Genomic DNA, 23550 nt, shown 5'->3' on the forward strand with positions numbered 1-23550 from the left:
CCTCAAGGGAATACCCTGGAGGTCTGAGGAAAGAGGCCAGGCTTTGACGTGACATAGAACTGGTGAGGCTCTCCACCCTGTCACTCACAACTCTCCCAAACTCACGACGTCTTTGCCTCTTTGCACCTGTTTCCCCAGTGTAAAATGTGAGTACTGGTATCATTTAAAGGGGTTGGGGGGAGGGCAAAACAAGACAATGACTATGCAGTGCCCAACATGGACCGTGGACCACAGCAGCCTTCAGTCAATGACAGCACACCTCCCTCCCCTCTTCTCTGACAGCAGATTACTCTCAGATTATCTTCTCTTGTTAGAGAGAGGGGGAAGCCATGGGCAAGCACACGCAGTCAGAATGGCCATGAGCCGGGAGCTGGATGGCACACTGTTGAACAAGGGTGTGGGTGGCACGCCTTCTCAGGTACTGCCTGTGGGGGTAGCTGAACCGCCTCCACATTTTAGGTCCATGTGCCTTTTAACCACTCACACAGAGACACCCAGGGGTAGACAGCAATCTCTGTGCCCAGCTGCTCACTACAGCCTAACAGGGAATAACAACACTGCAACATAAACCCCAGAAATAGCCTCAGTTCCCCCAGTGAGACACCTCTGCATGTAAGATCGCAGGCGAATGTCTACAAGAATGAGCTGGATCCCAAAGCGTGGCACAGAATGATCTTCCAGATGCACAGTGTGCCCAAGTGGGTGCTCAGTCAACTTCAGTTCTGTTCTTTGGGGAAGAGGAATTAGAGATGCCAAGATTTGATTCAGAGACAGAAAGATAGGAGAGAGACAGAGACAGAGAGAGACAGAGAGGCAGAGAGGAGTGGACAAGCAGGCTGCTACAGATTAAATGTCTGTGTCCCCCCAGATTTACATGTGGAAATCCAACCCCCCCCCCCCAAGGTGATGACATTGGGAGATGTGGCATTTGGGAGGTGATGAGGTCATAAGGTGGAGCCCTCATAAAGAAGCCTCAGAGAGCTCCTCGTCCCCTTTCACCACGTGAAGACATGGGGGAAGTTCGTCCCCACCAGACGTGGCCACTGCCACCGTCATGATCACGGACTTGTCAGTCCCAGAACCAGGAAATAAATGTCTGCTGTTTATAAGCCACCCAGTTGGTAGTATTTCTGTTCTAGCAGCCCGAATGGACCAAGACACAGGCATATGCTTCCACTGGCACAAAACGTTTCTGGAAGGAAATACAAGGAATTGGTAACTGTTGTTTCTGGCAGGGAGACGAAGAACTAAGAAATTTTGGTTTTCATTGTACACCCTTTTCTTTTTAAAAAAAATTTTTTTTTTCAACGTTTATTTATTTTTGGGACAGAGAGAGACAGAGCATGAACGGGGGAGGGGCAGAGAGAGAGGGAGACACAGAATCGGAAACAGGCTCCAGGCTCTGAGCCATCAGCCCAGAGCCCGATGCGGGGCTCGAACTCACGGACCGCGAGATCGTGACCTGGCTGAAGTCGGACGCTTAACCGACTGCGCCACCCAGGTGCCCCTGTACACCCTTTTCTAAAGTGTGGCTTTTTTAACCACAATCCGGAGATGCTTTCAAATAATAATAATAATAATAATAACAACAACAACAATAATAATGATAATGATAATAATATCAACAGCAGCAGCACCCAGTGAACAGAAAAGTACACTGAGTTTTGCCCGTTCCTCAGCTACACAACTGGCTTTAGAAGCAGAGCCAGTATTTAGAGGGATCAAAACAGGAAGTCATCACCAACTAATGTCTTCACTTTGTAAAGGTATTAAAGAAGTCTGGAGACCCAGTTGCTGCTTTAGTTGGAAGCAGCTGAGGGTCAAGGACTCAGCTTCTCAAGCAGCTCTTGTCCTTGTTAACAGAGCCCAGAGCCCGGGGATCTAGCTGTAGGACCCACATTGTTTCTCCCATCAGTTCCCAGAACTGGTGGGAGACTTTGAAACAGACTGCAGAGGTGTTAAAAATAGAAGTTAAGTTGCTACTGGAGATACATGGAGAATTCACTACTTGCAAATCTCTAATTATAAAATGTCAAGAGTAAAATACCTTGTCAGGAACAGTATCTAATATAATACAGTATTGGGTCTGTCAACACAGTGATCCATGATGTGTTTGGAGGCCTACATTAAATAGACATCCAGCAGAAAAATGTCCTGTGGGGACTCATCTCAGCCCTTGGGGAACAGAAAGGATGACCTGGTAAGTCTTTTCTGTCTGTAATTTCTTTGCTCAGCTCTGGGAAGCTTTGGGAGCTCTGGGTGCATCCTGCTTCCCTTTTACAGATTCTGCACTTTGTGTTAAATCATGTGCATATATTAGATGTTCTTGGAGCCTACCAGATGGATGGATGTTTTCTCGTACCCAAAACTACTCGGTTTCCCAACGAAATGATGTCCTCGACAGTGCCCTCAGACTGGCATTAAGCACCGTGCACAAAGGACAGTGAGGGTGATTCCAGACACAACACTACCCTATGGAGAATAACTTAGGCATGCTAATACAGGGCTATGTATTCTAGGGTTGGGAGAACATGGGTCTGACCCACTTGGAGGGTAAATTATTTCCTTGAGTAATGCAGAACCTGCAGTGGAGAGAGGGGTACGCTTAGTCGATGTGTGACGATACAGAGACATTTTGAGGCAAACTTGTCATAGACCATGTTCTGCTTGGTCGGGTCATGAAAGTCCAACTGAAAAGTAGGTCATGGGCAGCAGAAGCACCTTCCATACTGGCCAAGAGAGGAAAGCATATGCATGGAATCATTTGTAGTAGAAAACAAGACGGCCCCTTATATGTTCCTGCTCCTCCCCAATGCTGGGTAAGCCCCTTGCTTCAGTTTATAATGGTTCCTCTTTGAAACTTCCTGAAACAGTATGTACCCCACCCTGCCCCCCGCCCACCAACCCCAAACATGGCTGGAGAAAACCAAATGGCCAGGTAACTAACCCTCCACAAATTCACACTCTGTCAGCTCCGAGAGGAACTTGTTGCCCCTCAGATACTCTAGGAATCATCTGAGCCAAACTCCTGACATGTTTGCTCAATTTCAGGAATAAATCCATTGCTTCCCCAACTCCTCTGCTTCTCTGTCAGCTGATAGTGACTTCGTCACTGAGAACATGAAGGCAACAAGAGAAGGAGCTCCTCACAGGATCTCCTGACTTAAGATTTCTCCATGTGCTGGTACATTCACTCCTTCTTCTTGCTATGGTCTGAATGTTCCTGCCTCTCCCTATTCACATGTTGGAATCCTAAAGCCCCAGTGATGGTGTTAGGAGCTGGGGCTTTAGGGGGTGATTAGGTCATGAGGTGGCACCCTCATGAATGGGATTGGAGTTCTTAAAAAGGAGACCCAGAGAGCTGCCTTGCCTCTTTCACCATGTGAAGACACAGGGAGAAGGCACTGGCTATGAACCAGGAAGGGGCCCTCACTGGACCACACTGGCACCTTGATCTTGGACTTACAGCCTCCAGATTTGTGAGCAACACATTTCCGCTATTCATGAGACAGTCTGTGGGATTTGGTTACAGCAGCCCAAATGGACTAAGATGCATCTCTTCTGTCTCAAAACTGAAATGTTTCCAAATGTTCATAGATGCCTTATTTGTAGCGCCCAAAGCTGAAAACAATCCAGGTACCCATCCACAAGTAAGTGGATTGACAAATTGTGGCACATCCACGCAATGGTTTGCGACTCAGCAATGAAAAGTAGTGAGCTACTGATACATGGGACAAGTCAGATGAATCTAAAAGCAATGACGGTGAGCCCCGAGAGAAGCCAGGCAAAAAGAACCCATAACATTTGATTTTGTTGCTATAAAATTCTAGAAACTAACAACTAAGCTAGAGTGAAAGAAGCAGATCTGTGGGTTCCCCCGGGAATGAGGTAGAGGGCAAGGAGGAAAGATTGTAGAGGGGTATGAGAAAACTTTGGGGGTGATGGATATGTTGGTTACAACATCTGTACATATGTCAACACTCATCAAATTTCACACTGTAAATACAGAGAGGTTATTGTATGTCAGTTATATATTAATAAAGTTATAAAAAATGTATGTCTTCTTCTTTCCTAGACCACCTGCTCTATTTGTACACCCTTGGTCACCTCTCCTGAGTCATCATTCCCCAGCTCTTGTTCCCTGTCCCCACCACCTGGCCCCACAGGTGCCTTCTCTTTGGCATAAAATAGGATCCGAAATTGATTCTTGTACAAATTGCTTCCCTGAATTCTTATGCCCCTGAGTTGTTGTCTTTTCTTTCTCTTTACTCCAAGTGCTTACGACGACGGATAGTGCACTCTACCCCCAATCATTCCCATTTATTTCTCCACTCCCAGTCCCCTGGCATCTCTCCCCAACACTCTAGGGGCACTGCTTCTTCTCTGTCTCCAGTGATGGCAACTTCAGTAATGTCTTCTGAATTCGCACCTGCCAGGCTGCCCCGACAACACTCTTCTGGTTCAATTTCCACACTGGATACCCAGGGGATACCCCATTCATGTCTCCCTTGGCTCCGTGCCTTCCAACCCTCACCGCTTATGAGTTTTTCAAGGATCTGCCTGCCCCTTTCTTCATTCCATATACTCGGCAAATGTATCTACTCTGGCCTCTCCATACAAATGGCTCACCCTTGGCTCTGACCGGATTCTCTGTTTAATACCTCTAGTGAGAAGATCCAAAGCACCTTATCACTGACTCTGGTAGGCCCATCTTTGGTCTCTATATTTGGTTATGGGGCTCCTCCGTGGCTCCATTCTCAGCTTCAGACACTGAACGAATACAACCCTGTGCAAACCAGGGAAAGAGAGTGATTCCCAAGGGTCTTTCCCTAGGAATGTGGTATGATGTCAGGAGCTGCAGGGACCATCCCAGAAAACTAGAGAATGTAGTTGAGCAGGAAGAAAAAGAGACTGAAATGGATCTTGTTGGAACCTAACACGTATGTGCCCCAAACCAAGCTGTGTCTAAAGTCAGCCCACCTCTAAGACTTTTTGTTGTAAAAGTCAATACATTCCCTGCTGATTTTCTGTTACTAGCAACCAGAAGATTATGAAATGTATATTCCTTCAACCATGATGTGGAGGGACATCCCCCCACAAGTGTCCCATCACAGAAATACACTAAAGCCTTAAACATCTATGTTCTATAGTTTGCCACATTACAATCATAATAGAACGGAGAGTGCTCCTGCTCACTGTTTCACAGTGCCACAGTGCCTGGGCCACTATGGACACCCAACACCCTGTTTAACTTTGTGTTGATCTCTAAAGAGTTCTTTTTGTGAGAGAAGGACATTGAGCATCACAACATCCCAAATGGACTAAGATCTCTTTTTGGGTATGCATCATTAACCCTTCTAAAATTTCATTTTATAACTCTTCTGGCTTAAACTCTTTTCAACGGTTCCCATTGCCCCTAATGTGGAAGTCTATCCACTGATCAAATCCACCAGGCCTGTGGGGTATGATCCCTGGTGACGGCCCCATTCCATTCTTTGCCACTGCACCCCCAAACCTTCTTCACCCTGGCCTCTTTTTAATTCTTTGAATAAGCCAAGATCTTTTCAACCTTGGCATTACTGGCTTCGATATTCCTTCTGCCTGGAAAGTATGTCTTCTCATCTTAACATCTTCTTAAAGACATCATCCTAGACTACTCATCTGCAGGCAGTACCCATAATCTTTATCCTCCATGGCACCTGTCGTTTTCTTAAGAGCAGGTATCACAGTTTGTGTTTATACAAGCTGTTTGAATGACACATGCTCACTCTATGACTGTCATGCAAAGTTATAAGAGGGAAAGGATCATTTCTGTTCCATTCACCCACATCGCTGGGATGAGTCCTGGCCACAGTAGATGCTTAAAAATATTCATGAACGAATGAATCTTCCACAGCAGGTTAGTATACTTGGCGTGAATTGAGGCTTAATAGATAGTGTCTGATTGGGCATTTTTATCCCTTTTGTAGTCCTAAGATAACCTTCTGAAGCCCTACCATCGTTGACTGTCACAGAATAACCCAAAACAAATACATGGCAACACCATCACTATAACCTGGTAGTCAACACAATGGTAACAAACACCTGCTAAACCAGCACACCCATTAAATGAACGCATCCCTAAGTTTGAACAGCCAGCTATAGACAGGCAATAGCAGCACTAATCACAAAACCCCAAAGGTGGAAACAACCCAAATGCCCATCAGTGAATGGAGGTACAAACAAGAGTGGCATATCCATAAAATGGAATTATATTCAGTCACGGAAGGGAATAAAGTACTGACATGTGCTACAGTGTGGATGAACCCTGAAAACATTCTATTAAGTAAAAGAAGCCAGTCACAAAAGGTCGGACATGGTGTGATCCCATTTTTTATGAAATGCCTAGAATAGGCAAATCCATACGGGCAGAAAGCACATTTGCAGGAATGTGGATCGTCTGCTTAATGGGTAGAGCGTCTCCTCCTGGGGAGATGAAAATGTTCTGGAACTAGATACAGTGATAGCTGCACTGAGCTGTGAGTTTCTCAACCCCACTGAATTATACACACAAAACTGGTTGAAGTGGTAAAATTCACCTCATAGACGTATTTTACCACAATTAAAAAAGGGGAGACAGGCAACACACAATGTTAGAGTGTATGCTATTTTTAAAAATCTCCGAACCTAACCTCCAAACGTAAAACCCTCCTGCTTCAAACCAAGAAATCCCTTCACAAGTTCTGGTTTTTCAGAGGCCTGGGGGCAGGAGAAAGAGGCACAGTTGCCTTCCATCTATAAAATGTTCTGGACTACAGGCCTGGTGTGCTTGTAAAGAATTCCTCAGAACCTCTCAAATGTGCAGATACATCTTGTGGTACATGCGGGGTGATTTTAGGTCAAGCACAAACGAACAAGTGTTTAATTTTAACAATTAGTTTTCTTTAGGCTTATCTTTGACTAGTAGCCAACAATGGTGGCTTTTAACTTACGGTGGTGAAAAAATGCATCTTTTTTGTTTGTTGGTTTGCTTTTAATCCCCGGAATGCATTCACATGCAATGAAATGTACTCTCTTTGGTGCATAAAGTCACGTAAACAAACAGCCACCATCAAAATACAGAAAATTCCATGAGCCCAGCAAAATTCTCTGGCGCTCCCCTTTGCAGTCCAGGCCTCCCCCACCCTAGGGCTCCCAGAAAACACAAAAGAACACAGGTGAATCTCAAAGGCATGAAGAAGGTTAAGGAGGCTGAAGAAGACAGGGGCCGACATGGGCAGGAGCTGTGAACACGCATGAGGTCTCTTATCCGGGGGACAGAAATATTCCGAAATTAGACTGTGCCAAATGGTTGCACAACTCTGCAAATATACTAGGAATCGGTGATTTGTGCACCGGAAACTGGTGAATTTTATGGTATATAAATTATATCTCCATAAAGCTGTTTAAAAAATCACGCAGTGTATAATCCTACTGAGAGGACATGATTCCAGAAAAGGCAGAACAACAGGAACAGAAATTAGATGAGAGTTTCCCCTCACGAATAAAGTTAAGGAAAAAAGCATTGATTTCAGTAAGCAACATGAGAGGAGGCCTGCAGACAGGTGAATTCTACCAGCCGCTGCAACAGGGGCGGGCTCAGGGGTTGCTCCGCTGCAGGAGCCTCCGTGGGGTGGGGTGCGCCCGGCCGCCACTGCCCCCTCCCTGCTCCCCGGGACCGGCGCCCACTTACTGTGGCAGTGCCGGACACGGTCTGCGCGCTCGTGTCCGCGGCGCTCTGCTCGGAGTGCGTCTGGGCGGGAGGATACAGGTTTAACGTGTGCTCCGGTACGGTGGTCTGGCCCGTGTACTCTGGTGCGGGGTGGGGATGAGGGGCCGTGTATTCCGCGGGGATGCCGTTCTGGGGGGGAGCAAACTGGGCCGAAGCGTAAGGCTGAGCCATGGTGTCCGGGGCAGCTGCTGCTTCCTGATTACCCTGGAAAATCAGAAAGGGGGAGACAAGGCGAAACACCGTGAGCGCGAACTAGGCAGAACCTCTCCCTGGGGCCCAAGGATGAGCGCTCCCCCGACACTTTGCAGGTGCCAGCACTGGGCCAAGAGCCTGAGATGGATGCATCGCACTTAATCTTCACCAGACTCTATAAGGAAATAGTACCTGTCATTTATATAGACCTAACCCCATTGCACAGATGCAGAAATCAAGGCTCAGAAAGGTGCAGGGAAGTCACATTCCCCAAGCCATCCAGCCCCATAGCCAAGGAGTGGGAGGGTCTGTGCCCTGCTCGATTGGATTTTTCTGGCAGATCCTCCTTATTTCATCCCCATTTTGGAACATGTGAGCATGTAGTTGTCTCCAGTGACAGCAGAGACTTGATTTGATACTTAAAATGCCAAGAGAGAGATTAAATTGAACGTGTGTGTTCTTGAGAAGAGACACAATTCATCTAAGCGTTTGAATTTAATCAAAGTTTTATGTGACTTGGCTCACATAATGGGATGGAGGGGTCCTTTTAATGGTCACAGTGTGCGTGCGCGCGTGTGCGTGTGTGTGTGTGTGTGTGTGTGTGTGATGTTCCCAGTGCCAATATGAAGCAGCCAATGGAAAGTCAAGGCCTAATTTGGACAAAGATGGCACTCTGTGATACTGTGTTCACCATTTTAAGTATCTTTTCAAAATGCTGGACTTCACTCAGCCTCATTAGTCAATGCCTCCCCCCACCCCTTGCCTTTTTTTTTTTTTTTATAAGCACAGAGTATTATATAACAATTCACCCTTCCAATCTAGGCAAAACATGCAGTGTGATAATTACAGTCAAGTCAAAAGAATTAAAAAAAACCCTGAATTCAAATGCTTCCATTTCAGGAAATATCTATCTCTCTCCACCCCACCCCTACCCTTATAACTCTACTACCGTACACACACACACACACACACACACACACACACACCATCAGAAACTGTAACCCAGGGGGCCAAATTTTTCATGGTCTCAAGAGATGGGATTGCACGGTCAGAGAGAGAGAGAGAAGCTTAGCAATTAAGCACACCAAAGAGCTGCCTCTTCCATTGTCTGTGGTCAATTAGATGTGACTTCAGCCCTCCTATAATGATACCAGGGCAAAAATGTCAGGATTGCTCACATCTCCTCAGTCCCCGCCACCAACATTTGAGAACCTCTTCAGCTAAAGCAACTTGAGTGCGGAAAAAACATTATGACATAGAAGGGGAGAAAAAAAAAAGTTTATTCTCGGAGCAGCGCACAGAGCTTGTGCATTTGTTTAGAGGGGACCTTAATTAGAATGTTAAAGATGACACTTTGAAGAGAACGAAGCTTAGGATAAGTTTAAACCATTTTACAAGTGAAAACATTCCCATCACGCCCTTTCCTCCCCCAGCTGAACGTCTCCAAATGCCTGGGCCACTGGAAGCAGAAATGCACAGCCATTGCCTGCTTTCTAGCATCTTTTCCTAGCATCTGGCTGCGCTGTGGCTGGATCCCTGCCCATGGAGAGTTAACCCTGACCATCTTCAGGAAGCCACAGGGGACACTCAGGGTCCTTGATGCTCAGTGTGCTTTTGTCTTCTCTTCAAGAACAGCACCTGGTTTTCTTTTAAGAGACACTTCCACTCTCAGCCCAGAGAGCACAGATGTGGCTGAGACCTGCCTCAGATTACCTCCAGACACAGGACGCCCCGGCTAATCAGAGGGCTATAAAAACAATTCAGTCCCCAAGTGGCCCCTTGAAACCGGACCACCTAAAGCAGAAGCCACACCCAGCAGACAACGGAGCCCAGAAACTGAGAAACAAGTGAACTGAGTCCTGGCGACATCATATCAAGTCTGGGATCCAGCTCTACCTGTGGTTAGTAACACCACTGTTTGCTTTCCTTCCACGCATCAGTAAATGTCTCATTTCGTTTAAGATAGGTTTTTTTTCCATGTTACTTACAACCAAAAGAGTCTGGACTAAGAAGAACAAAAACATCCTCTCCTGTTTATAAGCCAACTTGCACCCTTCTACGCTACAGGGCTGCTCAAGCAACATATCCCTCTGTACACACATTCCAGGCGATGCTGCTTCTCTCTGGCTGATCAGACCTTGAGAACCCTCCAAAGGGAAATTCATTGTGCCAGATTCTACTTCTGGCCAAAGGCCTGTTTCACTCCCCCCTACCTTCGATCTGGTGCATGTTTGAAATGAAAGTCAGACTTGAGAAAACTCCAGGGGTGGCCCCAGGGGGGAGCATGAAGTGCCCAGCAATGGCAGGGAGATGGTCACATAAAGAAAAGCTTTCCCTCCTGTGTCTTCAGCAGAAAACGGTTTTATGGCAACACCCATGCCCATGTGGCCTCTCTGCACGGCAGAGCAATCTCAGGAAGAGTGACCTGCCCGCCTCCCCCCCCCCCCCCCAGGTTTCCAAAAACCATCAGAGGCTTAATCTTAGGATCTGGGCTCTCTCTGCTTCAAGAGGAGAGGAGCCTACCGTCAGGAAGCTGACGGGTGCTCCAACTCTCAACAGCATTGACTCTACCCATTCACTGCCCCTGTGCCTGGAAAGCCCTCGCTACTCTCTTTCCTGGCTAGTCTCGACTGCCCTTTTGGGTCCCTGAACAAGTCCTCCAGCCAGATTTCCCTGACACCGAGCCCACTTCAGCTGTGTGTCCTCTATGCTCCCCTGGAACTTGTGGCCCCATCTCACATGACTCCTAGGGCTGCCACTGGAGAGGGTCCTAAGGGCTGGGGATAGTGTCACATTCTACAGTGCCTCTCCAGCGTCCCACAGCATGCTAGCTACAACGTAGGCATTTATAAGCACTTGCTAAGTGAATGCATGCTTGAATGATGAACTTTGGGCTCTGTGGAGCTTAGCCTGGCAGCAGGCCATAGGGTGGGTTGGGGGGAGTAGGAAAGGGGTTGGCAAATGACCCATGAGACAAATCTGGCCCACTGGTCGTTTTGTAAATAAACTTTTACTGAGACATAGCCATGTTCATTGTGCTATAATGGCAGAGTCGAGTAGCTGTGAGAGACCTACAAAACTGAAACTATTTAACCATCTTGCTCTTTGCAGAAAAGTTTTCCAATCAAGGTGGTCAAGGTATCACTAAAATATGGGGATGTCAACTAAGAAGCCACCATCGCATAAATAGTTTGGGCAGGAAATAAAGCTGGAAGTTAAACCGGGAGAGAGTGAAGGGGGGTGCATTCTCCCTATTCTCCCTAGAACCAAGGAGGGACGCTCAGCTATGAAGATGGCACCCAATGGAGGAGTCAGTCTTCTTCAGAACCTGGTTTCCATCTCTGCACGTCTGCGCTCTAAGCACACACACATGCAGGCTTCACTCTCAGCACAGTGGGCTACAGAGGGGGACATCCATGAGGGCCTCAGGCTTCTGTGCTCAGGGGAGAGGCATCCCTCTCCTCACAGGTGCTCAGAAGGCACCCTGATGGATGCTGCTTTCCTCTCAGGCCTGGAAGGCGCCAGGCACTGTGCTGGGGTCTTTAAATCAGTATTTCTTTATGTTATGTTATGTTATGTTATGTTATGTTATGTTATGTTATGTTAATTAATTTTAATGTGAATTTTATTTTTGAGAGAGACAGAGAGAGAATGAGCAGGGAGGGGCAGAGAGAGAGGGAGACACAGAATCCGAAGCAGGCTCCAGGCTCCGAGCTGTCAGCACTCAGCCTGATGCACAGCTCAATCTCACGAACTGCGAGATCATGACCTGAGCCGAAGTCAGACGCTCAACCGACTGACCAGCCAGGTGCCCCTGCATCAGTATTTCCTACACAGGATGACCGCTCCCTGGGGGACAGCTGACAGTGTGTGCAGACACTTTTGGTTGCCAACAGTGGGGGGAAAGGTTGCCGATGATGTCTAGAGGGTAAAGGCCAAGGATGGTGCTGAAGCCCCTACAATGCACGGGACAGGCCGAGCCCCAAGTGTTCACTGTGCCCAGACCCAGATTCCCTGCTCTGCACGCACATGCTATATCTTCCATCCCATGGTACTTTGCTGTGGAGTACCGTGCAGCCCAGAACTAGGACGGATTTTGCAAGGTCACAGCAACAGCTCTTAGGGAAGCTGGGAGCTGAACTACAGCCTGGGTATCTCTCATCTGCCAAGGCTATCTGCTGGTGGCAACATTCATTCCCATTTTTAAACATACCTCTCTCTGTCATACATACACCTGTGGCCTCAAGACCTGCAACTCACCCTCCAGGAAGGCAGGTGCTGGGGGATGTGGGACAAAAATACCAGTGTCCCAGTAGCTGGATTAGCCCCTGGGGAGGGTTAGAGCAGAGGCCTGGGAAATTTGTGCCATCTAAGCTCAGAGCCTCATGAGGCTCTGAGGCCATCCTAGGAAAGAGAAGGGCCAGCTGGGGACAGGCTGCCAACCTCTACCAAACCTTGTGCGTTCTGGCACACCCAAGGCACTGAGCCCTAGGGTTGTGTCCGTGGCCACCCAGGAGCCCTTGGCTAGCAAGCATTTGGGTCCACGGGGCTCTGGACTGTACTCCTGTTCCTGAAGGCCTCAAACAGATGTTAGTGGGACCTCCCACAGTTACTTATTAACACTGACAGCCATTCCAGAGAGACCCTAATTAATATTCCCAACATTTGCAATTTGGGCTAATTACAGCTAATATTTAATTAAGATCATTGTACTTCCTGTGGAATTATTTTTCACCTTCAAATGGCTTCAGAGATGTCTTTGTTTCCTCCCTAGTGATGTTCCTGGATTCTGAACTTAGCTGAAGTGTGTTTTCTGGAAAAATACATTTGCGTTAAGGGCACCTTTGGCACTCCAGGTCAAGGCAAATCTTGGGCACATGAACAGGATCCTGGTTGAAAGCTGAGGCCAACTTCACGTAGGTGACAGTGACAGACAAAAATTATTTGGAGCGTTCTGGCTAGACATTCCCTCATTTGTAGAAGCCGCCTTTCTTCTACCTCCGATGCCAAACCCCCACCTTTCCCTAAATAAGTGGAATGATCACAGAGATTCTGATATCTACTGAGTCAGGGTGCCTGTGGGTGTTCCGAGGTGATGAGGAGGGTGATTCTGCCTTTCACAGAACCCCCACATCACCAAGCAAGTGCTTCAAGAGATCTGCAAACCTAACATCAAATTTTCAGTGCCTGGACTTTCCTAGGTTGCTGACAAATACACAATTTTTTTTTTTTTTAAAGCCAAGACTGTTTTAACATCCACTATTGCTGCTGCAGAACCGGACAGAAACTTGAAATAAAGAACATTGATTAGGAACATAGAGGAAACTTCCTTGTCCTCAGTCAACCAAGCCTCAATTAAAGCAGAGACTCAACAACAGCAGGCTGATGTGGGACCCCATCATTACCCGAGACACCCCAATGGGTAGCTTGGATTCCAGTTACTGAGCACAAGAGGATTATTAAAATGCAACCAAGTCTGAGTCACCAAAGCAAAAATAAATGCCATTTCAATTTAAATATTTTACTGAAGCATGAAATAGCCAGGATATTACTGCTATTTTAAGACAAACACCGTAATCTGAGTATTAGTATAGTATGTTGACTCTACCGCATGCAGACTTTCAGAGAGGCGTCTTCAAACACAGGAGGACTGCTTTGGTCACTGGAACATCCCACATCTTTAATTTCCTTTCCGAGGTGGGCTCAGGAGATAGAGTCAGAGAGAAAATGCGAGGTTTTTTGTATTTGTTTTTTTTGGTTTTGGTTTTTGTTTTTTTTTTGTTTTTTTTTTACCCCTAGACATCTCCTTCTCCCAATTCATTGCCCTGAGGGGTTTAATAAAGTAGTTTTTAGAAAGCAATAAGAGAACAAAGGGTGGAAACACATCAGACTTTGCAAAATATTTTGGCCCCAAATCTAATGCAAACCACATTTCAACTGAGGAATCGTCTTTACATAGCAGAGCACAAAGTGGGGATGTTCTTTTCACGGTAACTGCCTGACTCTCAATGAGAGGGGAGGGTGCCTGCTTTCAGAGCCAACGCGGACTTTAAAATAATGAAGTATTGTTTTCTGTGTGCATGCGTGTGCCTCCCCAGCTTTAATAGTCCAACTTCTCAAATCATCTTTTCCCCTTTAGCTTCTGGAATTGATTTGTCCCCAGTGCATGTCTTGCCCTGAGAAATCCCTTCTGGCCTAAACACAGTCCTTATAATGAAGACATGCCCAGGGATTGTCCAGCCCTGGTAAAACAGTGATTGCATCCATCCGCACAGCCAAGAAAAGCAGCCACTCCCGGAGGGACCCCCCACCAACCCAGACTCCTGGAGGAAACCCTCCCTTCCGGGCTGCCTGCCTGCAGTTGTCGGTCTTGCTGACTGTTTGACTTTAGTTTTGTAGCATGGTCTGTTCTAGTTCTCAGGCAAGAAATTGCGCACATTCAGAGAAAGCCTCCAGTGCCTGACTGAGAAGAGCTAAGCTGTATCATGCCCCCGGGGGCATTGAAACAAAGAAGAAAATGCAAAATTACACCATTAATCTGCTGGTTCTAGGACCAGCTCAGTTCGACACACCAAGCAGAAAGCCGACACACACACACACACACACACACACACACACACACACACACACACTCTTGGCTGAAATCCTCCCCCCACCTCCGAGCAGGATTCAAGGAGCAGAGTACGTATCGCAGAAAGCAACAGAGACTTAACGCGAGGAAAGGCTTCAGCTTCATTCAAATTCACAATTTCGAGTGAAATATAAAATCAGGAAAAATACCTGCTGTACCATCCTGCTTCCTTTCTCCTCCATAAACTTAGCAGCTGTTCTAGCCCCACACCACAAAGCATCTGCCCAAACCAAGCCTCAGTTACGAGCGAGGGTGTGCGCTCTGTGCAACGTGTGGATGGCTGGGTGTTGAAGGAGGGGAGCTGAGGCCGCCTGGCTGACCTGCCCCTCAACATCTGACTGCTCCCAAAACCAACCCCAGATGGGACTCTTTCCGCCAGCGAGGCCTGGCCCATCAATCACGGCTCGCCCCTCCTCTGGCTCCTGTTCTCAGTTTCAGGGTGCACACTGAGCAGATGATTATATAGAGGAGGAAGAACACACACACACACACACACACAGAGCGCTCGCCTACATTAATAGCTGTTTAAAAAACATTAGAAATGGTATCCTATGCATTGCCTGGAGCTGGAATTTTTCATTACTAAACTAAATATATGATATGCAAAGTTATGAAATCCACCGGGAGCTTGCTTACTATCCTATTTTGTTTTATATTTTTAAGAGAGGTGGGGGTACCAGGGGTAGCTGGAAAGAGGCAGAGGCGGGATGAAGAAAGAGCTCAGAGACAGAGGGATGCGGATAGGAAAATTTAAAGAAACACCCTGAGAAGAGAGGGAATGCATTTATAACAAAGCTGCGTGGTTAATTGTAAACTGATCTTAAAATACTGTAACTGACGATGCTTTGGAAGATTTGGAAGCCCAGCTCCTTTGCAGACTAGCTGTGTGACCTTAGGCAAGTAGTTGCAACGCTCTGGGCTCCAGTTTTGGCTTCTGTTTAGTTGGGATGATGATGAGTGACTTCACGGTGTGATTGCAAGGGTCAAAATAAAAACCAAATCATAACAAAACAAACACACTAAGGGCTTGGCTTATAGTGTGCGCTATATAAACAGATTCATTCATCACATCTAATAACATGGCAAGCAAGACTCAAGACCACCTGTGTCCCTATGGACCTTGCATTCAAGAGGGGCAGCAGGTTTTCAAGAAAGGAAGCCAGAGATGATTCCCAAATCCCAGTGGTAATCAGAGCTACATAGGACAAGTAGAGGGGTCTTGCTTTCTTCTTTTCTTGAACTTTTTCTCCTCTTAGCTCATTTTTTTCCTTCTCTTTCAAATGAGCAAAAACAAAACCACGTACAAAAAAATCCCCAGTGATTTCAATGCCAAATGCTGCAGCCTCTCTATTTAAAGCCACAAATACTTTGTTCTTTCTTTATTATTAAAGCTACAACAACCAGAGTGAAATGTCAAAACAATCTCAGTTTTCATTTGGCCATGACTTCCTTGCTTGCCGAGGGAGAGTTTCAAGAGTCCCATCCACCCTTCCCGTGGACAGCTGCTTATCACCAAGCCACCCTGCCAAGAGAGGAGAGATCTCGCTATACTGGAGGGAATGGATGGGGTTTCTGAAGTGATTAAACGTGTAATTAAATTGTATAACAGAGGAGGGTTTAGGGCAGGAGAGGTTGCCTGGAAGAATTCAACCTTCCTGCTGGTGTGCTGCTAGTTCAGGTAGCCCCTGGGTGATTTTTTGTTTTGTTCTGTTTTACTTCCCAGCTCCCCAGGGTTGGAAAGAAAATCTGGATACACAGTATTTGTGCCATCCTTCCATTTCCATTTCTGATCACACTGCTGAGACACCTCTGATGCAGAATCAAATAAGCAGCCCACGCAGGTTCCTTACAGAGACAGGTCAGCCCCCATCAAAGAGGTGCCACCCACAGAGGACCAGGGCCCCTTCTGTCCCCAGCCCCAACCCATCACTTGGATTCAGCACTCACTCTCAGGAGCCATAAGCTCCCTGTGCCCACAGATAAGTGAAGAGCCAAACTTTTGGGAAAGAGGGACAAGATCAAGACAGACAGACTCCCTGGTGAAGTATGCTTTGGGAGAGATGGAGAAAATGCTCAAAACAGCAGCCAACAAACCACTCAATAGAGATGAGCATTCCAGGGGGAAATAATCAGGCGGACACACTAGGACACTGGTCCCAGTCCATGGACCATCAGAATCATGTGGGGGGGTATTCAAATTAAGAAAATTAGACTGCAGGTCTCTACCCCAGGCCTACTGCCTTTAGTTATCTGAGGGTGGGATCCTGGCAGGGACATTGCACAGGGCTGCCCCAGGTCATTCTGCCACACAGTCCTGGGGGACCGTGTTCTGTGTTTTTCAAATTATAGGTGAGATCCCTTGGGTTGTAAAATCCATGGAGGGAGTTATCACGCCAACATTCTTTAAATGAAATCAACTATACCACACTGGAAAAGAACAGAACAGAATAGAATAGAATAGTAAGAGTTAGTATGGTTTCATGAAACTTTTATGTGGGTGAATTGGGTTGCAATGTAAAATCTTTTATGGATTGCAGTAAAATAAATAAAATTAAAAACACCATGCTAGAAATTTCCAGTGTTTGTTACCATCTAACCTTTTACTAGTAGTGTAGCTATAGAATCGAAATCAAATGTTAAGAAGTCAGAAGTATAATGGTAGGATTATTGGCAAGTCATTTAACCTTTGTGTGCCCCAGTTCCCTTGTTTATAAATACAAACGGTAATACATATTCTTCTTCCCAATGAGGCTCTTGTAATGCTTTCGGAGACAAAGTCTACAGAAATGTGTCTTATAATCTAAAAAGTTCTGTGAGAACATTTCCTATTGTGGGGAGGAAATCAGTCCTCCTTCTAGTCCAGCAAAGTGTACCCTTTGCAGAATACATGGAGAGGTATGTTGCGTCCTAACCTACCATAAGCCTGCACTGTGCTAGGCACTTTAATCCTTGCAATCATTCCCTTAAGGAAGATATTATGGTACCTTTTAAAGATAAGAGAATTGAGGCTCCAAACAAGTGAAAAATATTTCCTCCTACTGGACGTAATAGATTAGTTAAGTGGCAGAACCAACATTTGAACTTAATCTGGTCTGACTGATGAATTCCTGCCACAGAATCCATACTAAAATGAAGCTGGAGATGATGATCATGATGAGGGTGGTGATGATAATGAAGATGGAAATAATGATCATGATGACGACAGCAGTAGCGGTGATGAGAATGGTGGTGGTGATGGTGGTGGTGATGATGATGATGATGATGATGGAGATGATGGAGATGATAATAAGAAAATTTTTCTTGAGCACTAACTAGGTACCAGTCATTGTTCTAAGCACTGACGATATAAAACTCAACAAAGGAGCTTTGTCAACATTACCTATTTTAACAAAAACCCAAAACTGTTATTCCCTCTCCAAGGGAGGTGGAGTCACTTCCTCATACGCACAACTGGCAAGTGCTAGTTAGCTAAATCTATCGGACTCCTAAGCTCTATATTCTAAAGTAGTCGGAAATGGGTTCAAGTGTGACCTCAATTAGGTAAGCATACAAACCTTGGGTTTCCCTAACTATACCAGCTTGTAGAAAAGCATCTCCGCAACAAAGAACTCTGAGATTGCTCTGAGGCCCTAACTCACAAAAACAAACAAAACAACAATGATAACAAGAATCTGTGTCATGGATTCAAGTGAAAACAGTTTGTTTCATTTCACTCCCCTCAACAGGGAACCAAGAGAGAGGCCAGAAGCCATCTTGCTGTGGCTGACAAACACCAGGCCCCGAAATACAAACCAGCTGAGTGGGTGGCAGGCTAGCAATGACGACGTGTCATGTTTGCAAAATGTTCCATCCTGATTTTCCATTTGGAGTCACAGAAGGCAATGGAGAGGTTGTTTTTCTCAAGTCCTTAAAAGTCAGCGACAATCAAATATTTATGGCACTTTGTGCAAGTCAGGAGCCTTGATAGGGCTGCTCATGAGGTGCTATTTCCAAAGGGAAAAGCGCTGGTCTCTTAAAAAATTAGCAGCCGGGGCGCCTGGGTGGCTTGGTCGGTTAAGCGTCCGACTTCAGCTCAGGTCATGATCTCACGGTCCGTGAGTTTGAGCTCCGCGTCGGGCTCTGTGCTGACCGCTCAGAGCCTGGAGCCTGTTTCAGATTCTGTGTCTCCCTCTCTCTCTGCCCCTCCCCTGTTCATGCTCTGTCTCTCTCTGTCTCAGAAATAAATAAACATTAAAAAAAAAAACTTAGCAGCCTCTGGAACCAGTCAAGATCCCAACCAACAACATCAGGCTCTTAAAAAGATATGTTTTCTTATCTTGTTCACCATTGCCCCAGGGTCTCAGAGGGCCCTGACTTGTCCTTTAAAACTTGTGTCAAAGTGCAATATTCTATACTTTTTGATTTTCATGTTATATGCATTTTTATATTATATATTTTTTTGAGGTCTGTCTCCAAGTAGACTGTAAACTCTATGAGGACAGGAACCTCATCTGTTTTTTTTTTATCACTAGTGTCTCAAGCTTTTCAAACACTAGGATGCACCCATACACATCCAGAAGTTTTGACGAATGAAAACTGAATGCCCAAGTTAGTCCCTTTATCCTCTTTGCTTACTGACACCAAGACCTGTGCAACTCACCCAGGACCTCAGGGCACTGAGAAACAAGCCCAAACTATTAAATGTTGCTCTGTACCATTAAAAAAAATTCCCCACCGGGATATCCCAACACGGTACTGAAAGACTTCTTGTTAGAAGGTCATGCATCACAGGGCTTCACCTGTCTATCCATGAATTAGCTGTGAATGCTTAATTATTTCCTATCATTAATAAAAAACTAACAGCCAGAGCAGCTGGTATTCATTCGAGCTCTTTCTGAGCAGCAGACAATGTTAGTCACTATATATACATATATATATATTACTTAACTTCATCTCAACAGGAAGTATATTTTTAATAAACTTGTTTTCATCACACCCACCTCACAGATAAGAAAGGACAAGGTCTTGAAGCTATTACATGGTAGATACAGACCTTAAATCCATGTCTTTCTCCAAACCCGAGGTACCTTCAAATATGCTATGACTGACCTCTCTGTTGGCAAGGTGAAGGATGGTACTTGTAAGGGTTATGGTAGTACTATTCAATCACAAAATATTTTCTGAGATTTTTCGGGCAAATCACTGAAGTATCCCAGCCTAAGTGAGAGGCTACCAGAGACATGAGATCTTTGTTCCTGCTGTCCCAAGATTTAGAACCCAAGTGAGTATTAATAGGGTTAATTATGATAATGGTGATTGTAACATTATTAATAACAAAGATAATATAATTAGAAGGGCTCATAACATGTACTTGCCACTGCCCTAAATGTTCTATAAATGTAACTCCTTCAATGCAACCCACAGTCCCATGACATTTTCACAGTCATTGTGTTCATTTTATAGATGGGTGGCTTTGAAAGATTAAGCCAATAATCGAGGCCACTCCGATAGCACATGATGAAACTCCTCTTTGTACCAATCCAGTTCAGAACTCAGAGCAGGAAGCTTAAAAACAAATTAGAAGGAGTTCCTGTGTAGCCTTTACTCAGTTTCCCCCAATGGTAAGGTCTTGCATAACTACAGCATACTATAAAAATTAGGAAATGGACACTCTATGACCACTACCTTACATTGCTGCAAACACAATGAGACCTTAGGGCAGTGAAAGCCCAGTTGTTGTGAGTATTTTGCTATCAATACCATGGCAAAGTCACCATTGTCATCTATCCTCAAGTGACAGCTGGAGCTGCCCACCCCTGTCACACACATAGTGATGCAGACAGAAGGGCAGGTGAGCAAGCAAATAAATATTAGCAAAAACTGTTTTCATAAGAGAATGAACACGCATTTTAAATTATAATTCAGCAAGGATTCTTCACCTCCTGGACACGGAGGAAACCTTCAATCTGGAGCAGACTTTAACTGTCACGTTCTGTCTCCTCTCCTGCTAGCTACTTTCTAAAAAGGAGGAACGTTCTCACCACCACTAACATCACCACCAGGGTAACATCAGCGTCAACTTCACATTCAAGATTAATTTCAATGACTTGCACCATTGCTAATCCTACTGCTTTTAGCCAAATCCACAAAAAGGATGGATTTTGTTTCCTTAAATAGCTTGCTTCCAGGTACCCTGCAGATATGATTTGGGATGATATCCCTGTTACCTATTCCATCATAGCTATCTGAAGGATTCTCCACCTTCTTCTAAAAAGGAAAATTGATAGATCTGGTGTGAGACAATTATCTCTGTAAGAGAGGAGGTCACTATACCTACAGACAGCACCAAGTAGCTCAGAGGGGTACTAGGTCTGCCATGGATGTTGCTGAGTAAACCATCCTACTAAGAATGTCACTGAGGGTCTGTCACTAGATTTAGAAAATTGGGAGCATCAAGTCACATTGCTAGAAAGAGAATCATATACTCTCTTCACTGGAATGTTACAGATCATGAAATATTCCAGCAAAGGGAAAAGTAAGCATTCTGGATGGAAACCCGTGGGAGGAGTAGATACCATTGTCTTACACATGGATGGATTCAGCATCATTTCCTTTCAAATCATGTTAGGAAAACTGGGTGTTTCTATCCATCAGAAAAGTTGGTCTCCCAATGCCACTAGTCAACATTTCTCCTTCTTCAGTCCTCCTCAAAGCTGAAAGTCCTCCTCCACAGCATAGGTGATACAACCCCATGACCTTGAGGAGACATGGCTCAGTTAAGGCACAGAAAGTACTTACCACCCACACATAGTTTATAACGAATTTACAGAACCAAACATTTGAGCGTATTTTTAATGACCCAATTTCCTCACATGACTATCATCAGCCTTTCAGAAGTGTGTAACTCCTTCAGGACAGGAACTTGTTGGATTCATCTTTAACACTTCCCTCTTTGTCTTCCATATTTTGTACTCAGGTGTTTGACATGATAAATATCTGTTGGCTCGCATTCACCTCACTTGTAGAGAGATGTCTAATCTGGTTAGAGAAACAGGCAAAGATGATAAAATATGACCTTGTCTTTCATGGTATGTTGCATAAGTTTTAGCCTCTAATAGTTTGCCAACTGGAAAAAAAAGGGCTGTCATAAAATGAATTATACTTGGACTTGGAAGAAATGAAATTAGGAAAGACTGCCAGATAGCAAGGGCGATGAACTATTCAAATAGGCAAGAGCTTCAGATTCATGCAATTGTGTCAGTGGCTAAGTATCAGGCATCTTCTGGGCAGCCCCTGCTAGGTTCAGGGGCTACAGTAATGATGAGGACAGACATAGTCCAGGTATCTCTGCAGCTACCAGCTGGAAGGATACACAGGACAGTCCAGGACTTTGCAGTGCAAGGGGATATGTGCCACAAGAAGATCAATCTAAGGAGCTAAAGGGTCTCATTTATCCCCGATGGTTTATCAAGCAAGGCTTTCTGGAAGAACAGATGTATCAACTGAACGTTGAAAGTGAGCCGAAAACAGCTAGGCAGCATAAACGGTTGGCAAAATCATATGCGGGAAGTTGTAATGCTGCGTGCAGTCGGAGGGAACACCTCAGACCCAGAGTGGCAGAATCAATGAAAAGGAGGAAATAAAAGTCAGGTGGCTATTTTCGGAGCTACAGACCCCACAGAGTATAGGACGGAGATACAGACCTAGAGGCTAATGGACTGTATGTAAGCCCTTGAGGGCAGAGACCCAGGTCTGTTTTACTGAGAACTGCATTCCCAGCACTGTCAGAATGGCAGGCACAGAGTGAATGCTTTAAAAAAAAATATTTTGGTTACATCAGAGCAAATGCAATGATGTCACAAACCAGGCTGAAGCTAGTCGAGGGAAGGAAGAGGAGAGAGTAAAATAAAGGCAACTGATCATTTAAAATACCCTCTTGACATTACCTTTTCACTTTTAAGTAACTCAAATGCTTGAAATAGAAGAAATTCACAGAGGAAACAGGTGGACAGCTTAAGTGAATAAATAAGACAGAGGCTCCTCACACTTGCTATCACCGTGTTCACACTAGCTTAGCAGATGAGAGCTGTAGAGGTAACTGGGGGCACTTACACATGATCTGTTTGAGCTTCACACACTATACTGGAAGGTAGGTAGGGTGGACACCATTCAGGTCCATTTAACAGAAGAGAAAGCTGATGCCCGGGGAAGTCAGTGACATGCCCAAGTTCAGACAGCTCTTCAGTGCTCTAGCTGGGATTTGAAATCTAGATATCTTTTCATTGTACTAAGCTGCTTCCAAAGTTTTCTTAAAAAAATTTTTTTTTAACGTTTATTTATTTTTGAGACAGAGAGAGACAGAGCATGAATGGGGGAGGGTCAGAGAGAGGGAGACACAGAATCCAAAACAGGCTCCAGGCTCTGAGCCGTCAGCACAGAGCCCGACGCAGGGCTCGAACTCACAGACAGTGAGATCATGACCTGAGGCCAAAGTCGGCTGCTTAACCAACTGAGCCATCCAGGCACCCCCTAAGTTTTCCATTTGTATGACCTGAGATGTAGCTATACCAATAGGCTCGATGGCATGAAGCATTTTTGGGTGTCCTCCAACCTTACCTCATAAACTTACACAAAGAATAAACAAAAAACTGAGTGTGGACATTAGGGCAATTGAAACTATCGTCAGAGCAAAGCATTTTATTGGCCCGATAAATTCAATACAACTCAACTTGGCATATGCACGGCAGTGTTAAAGTTATTATTATTTTTAAGTAAGTTCAGAGGGATTGAAAGTAAAGCCATGTCCTGTTACTGGCCCTGTCCGAACACCAGGCCCTCTGAGCCTGTGGCCCTCAGCCAAAGTGCCACCTGAGACCGGAGAGCTTGGAATTCTTCACATATGTTTGATCAGTGCATAAATATTATTTTTCTGTAGCTAAGGATGTGTGGTATTCTTAGGGATATCTTCTTTTTTTATTTTTTTTAATGTTTATTTTTG

The 23550-nt window shown here is 45.3% G+C and overlaps 1 protein-coding gene across 32 annotated transcripts in view; it reads right to left on the reverse strand.

The window, feature by feature from the left end:
• RBFOX1 (RNA binding fox-1 homolog 1) overlaps positions 1 to 23550 on the reverse strand; it is a 1791866-nt gene that overhangs the window by 175688 nt on the left and 1592628 nt on the right. For 30 of the 32 annotated variants that reach the window (XM_043560618.1, XM_043560609.1, XM_043560612.1 and 27 more), the window contains one exon: positions 7712 to 7954. In XM_043560618.1, the coding sequence (XP_043416553.1) occupies positions 7712 to 7954 (243 nt within the window). Of the gene's footprint in view, positions 1 to 7711; positions 7955 to 9994; positions 9999 to 11408; positions 11414 to 14722; positions 14906 to 23550 lie in introns of those variants that run through there. The other 2 variants (XM_043560616.1, XM_043560598.1) reach the window with 2 other exon arrangements.

Source organism: Prionailurus bengalensis, chromosome E3 (assembly GCF_016509475.1).
Source record: "Prionailurus bengalensis isolate Pbe53 chromosome E3, Fcat_Pben_1.1_paternal_pri, whole genome shotgun sequence".
Lineage (NCBI taxonomy): Eukaryota > Metazoa > Chordata > Mammalia > Carnivora > Felidae > Prionailurus > Prionailurus bengalensis.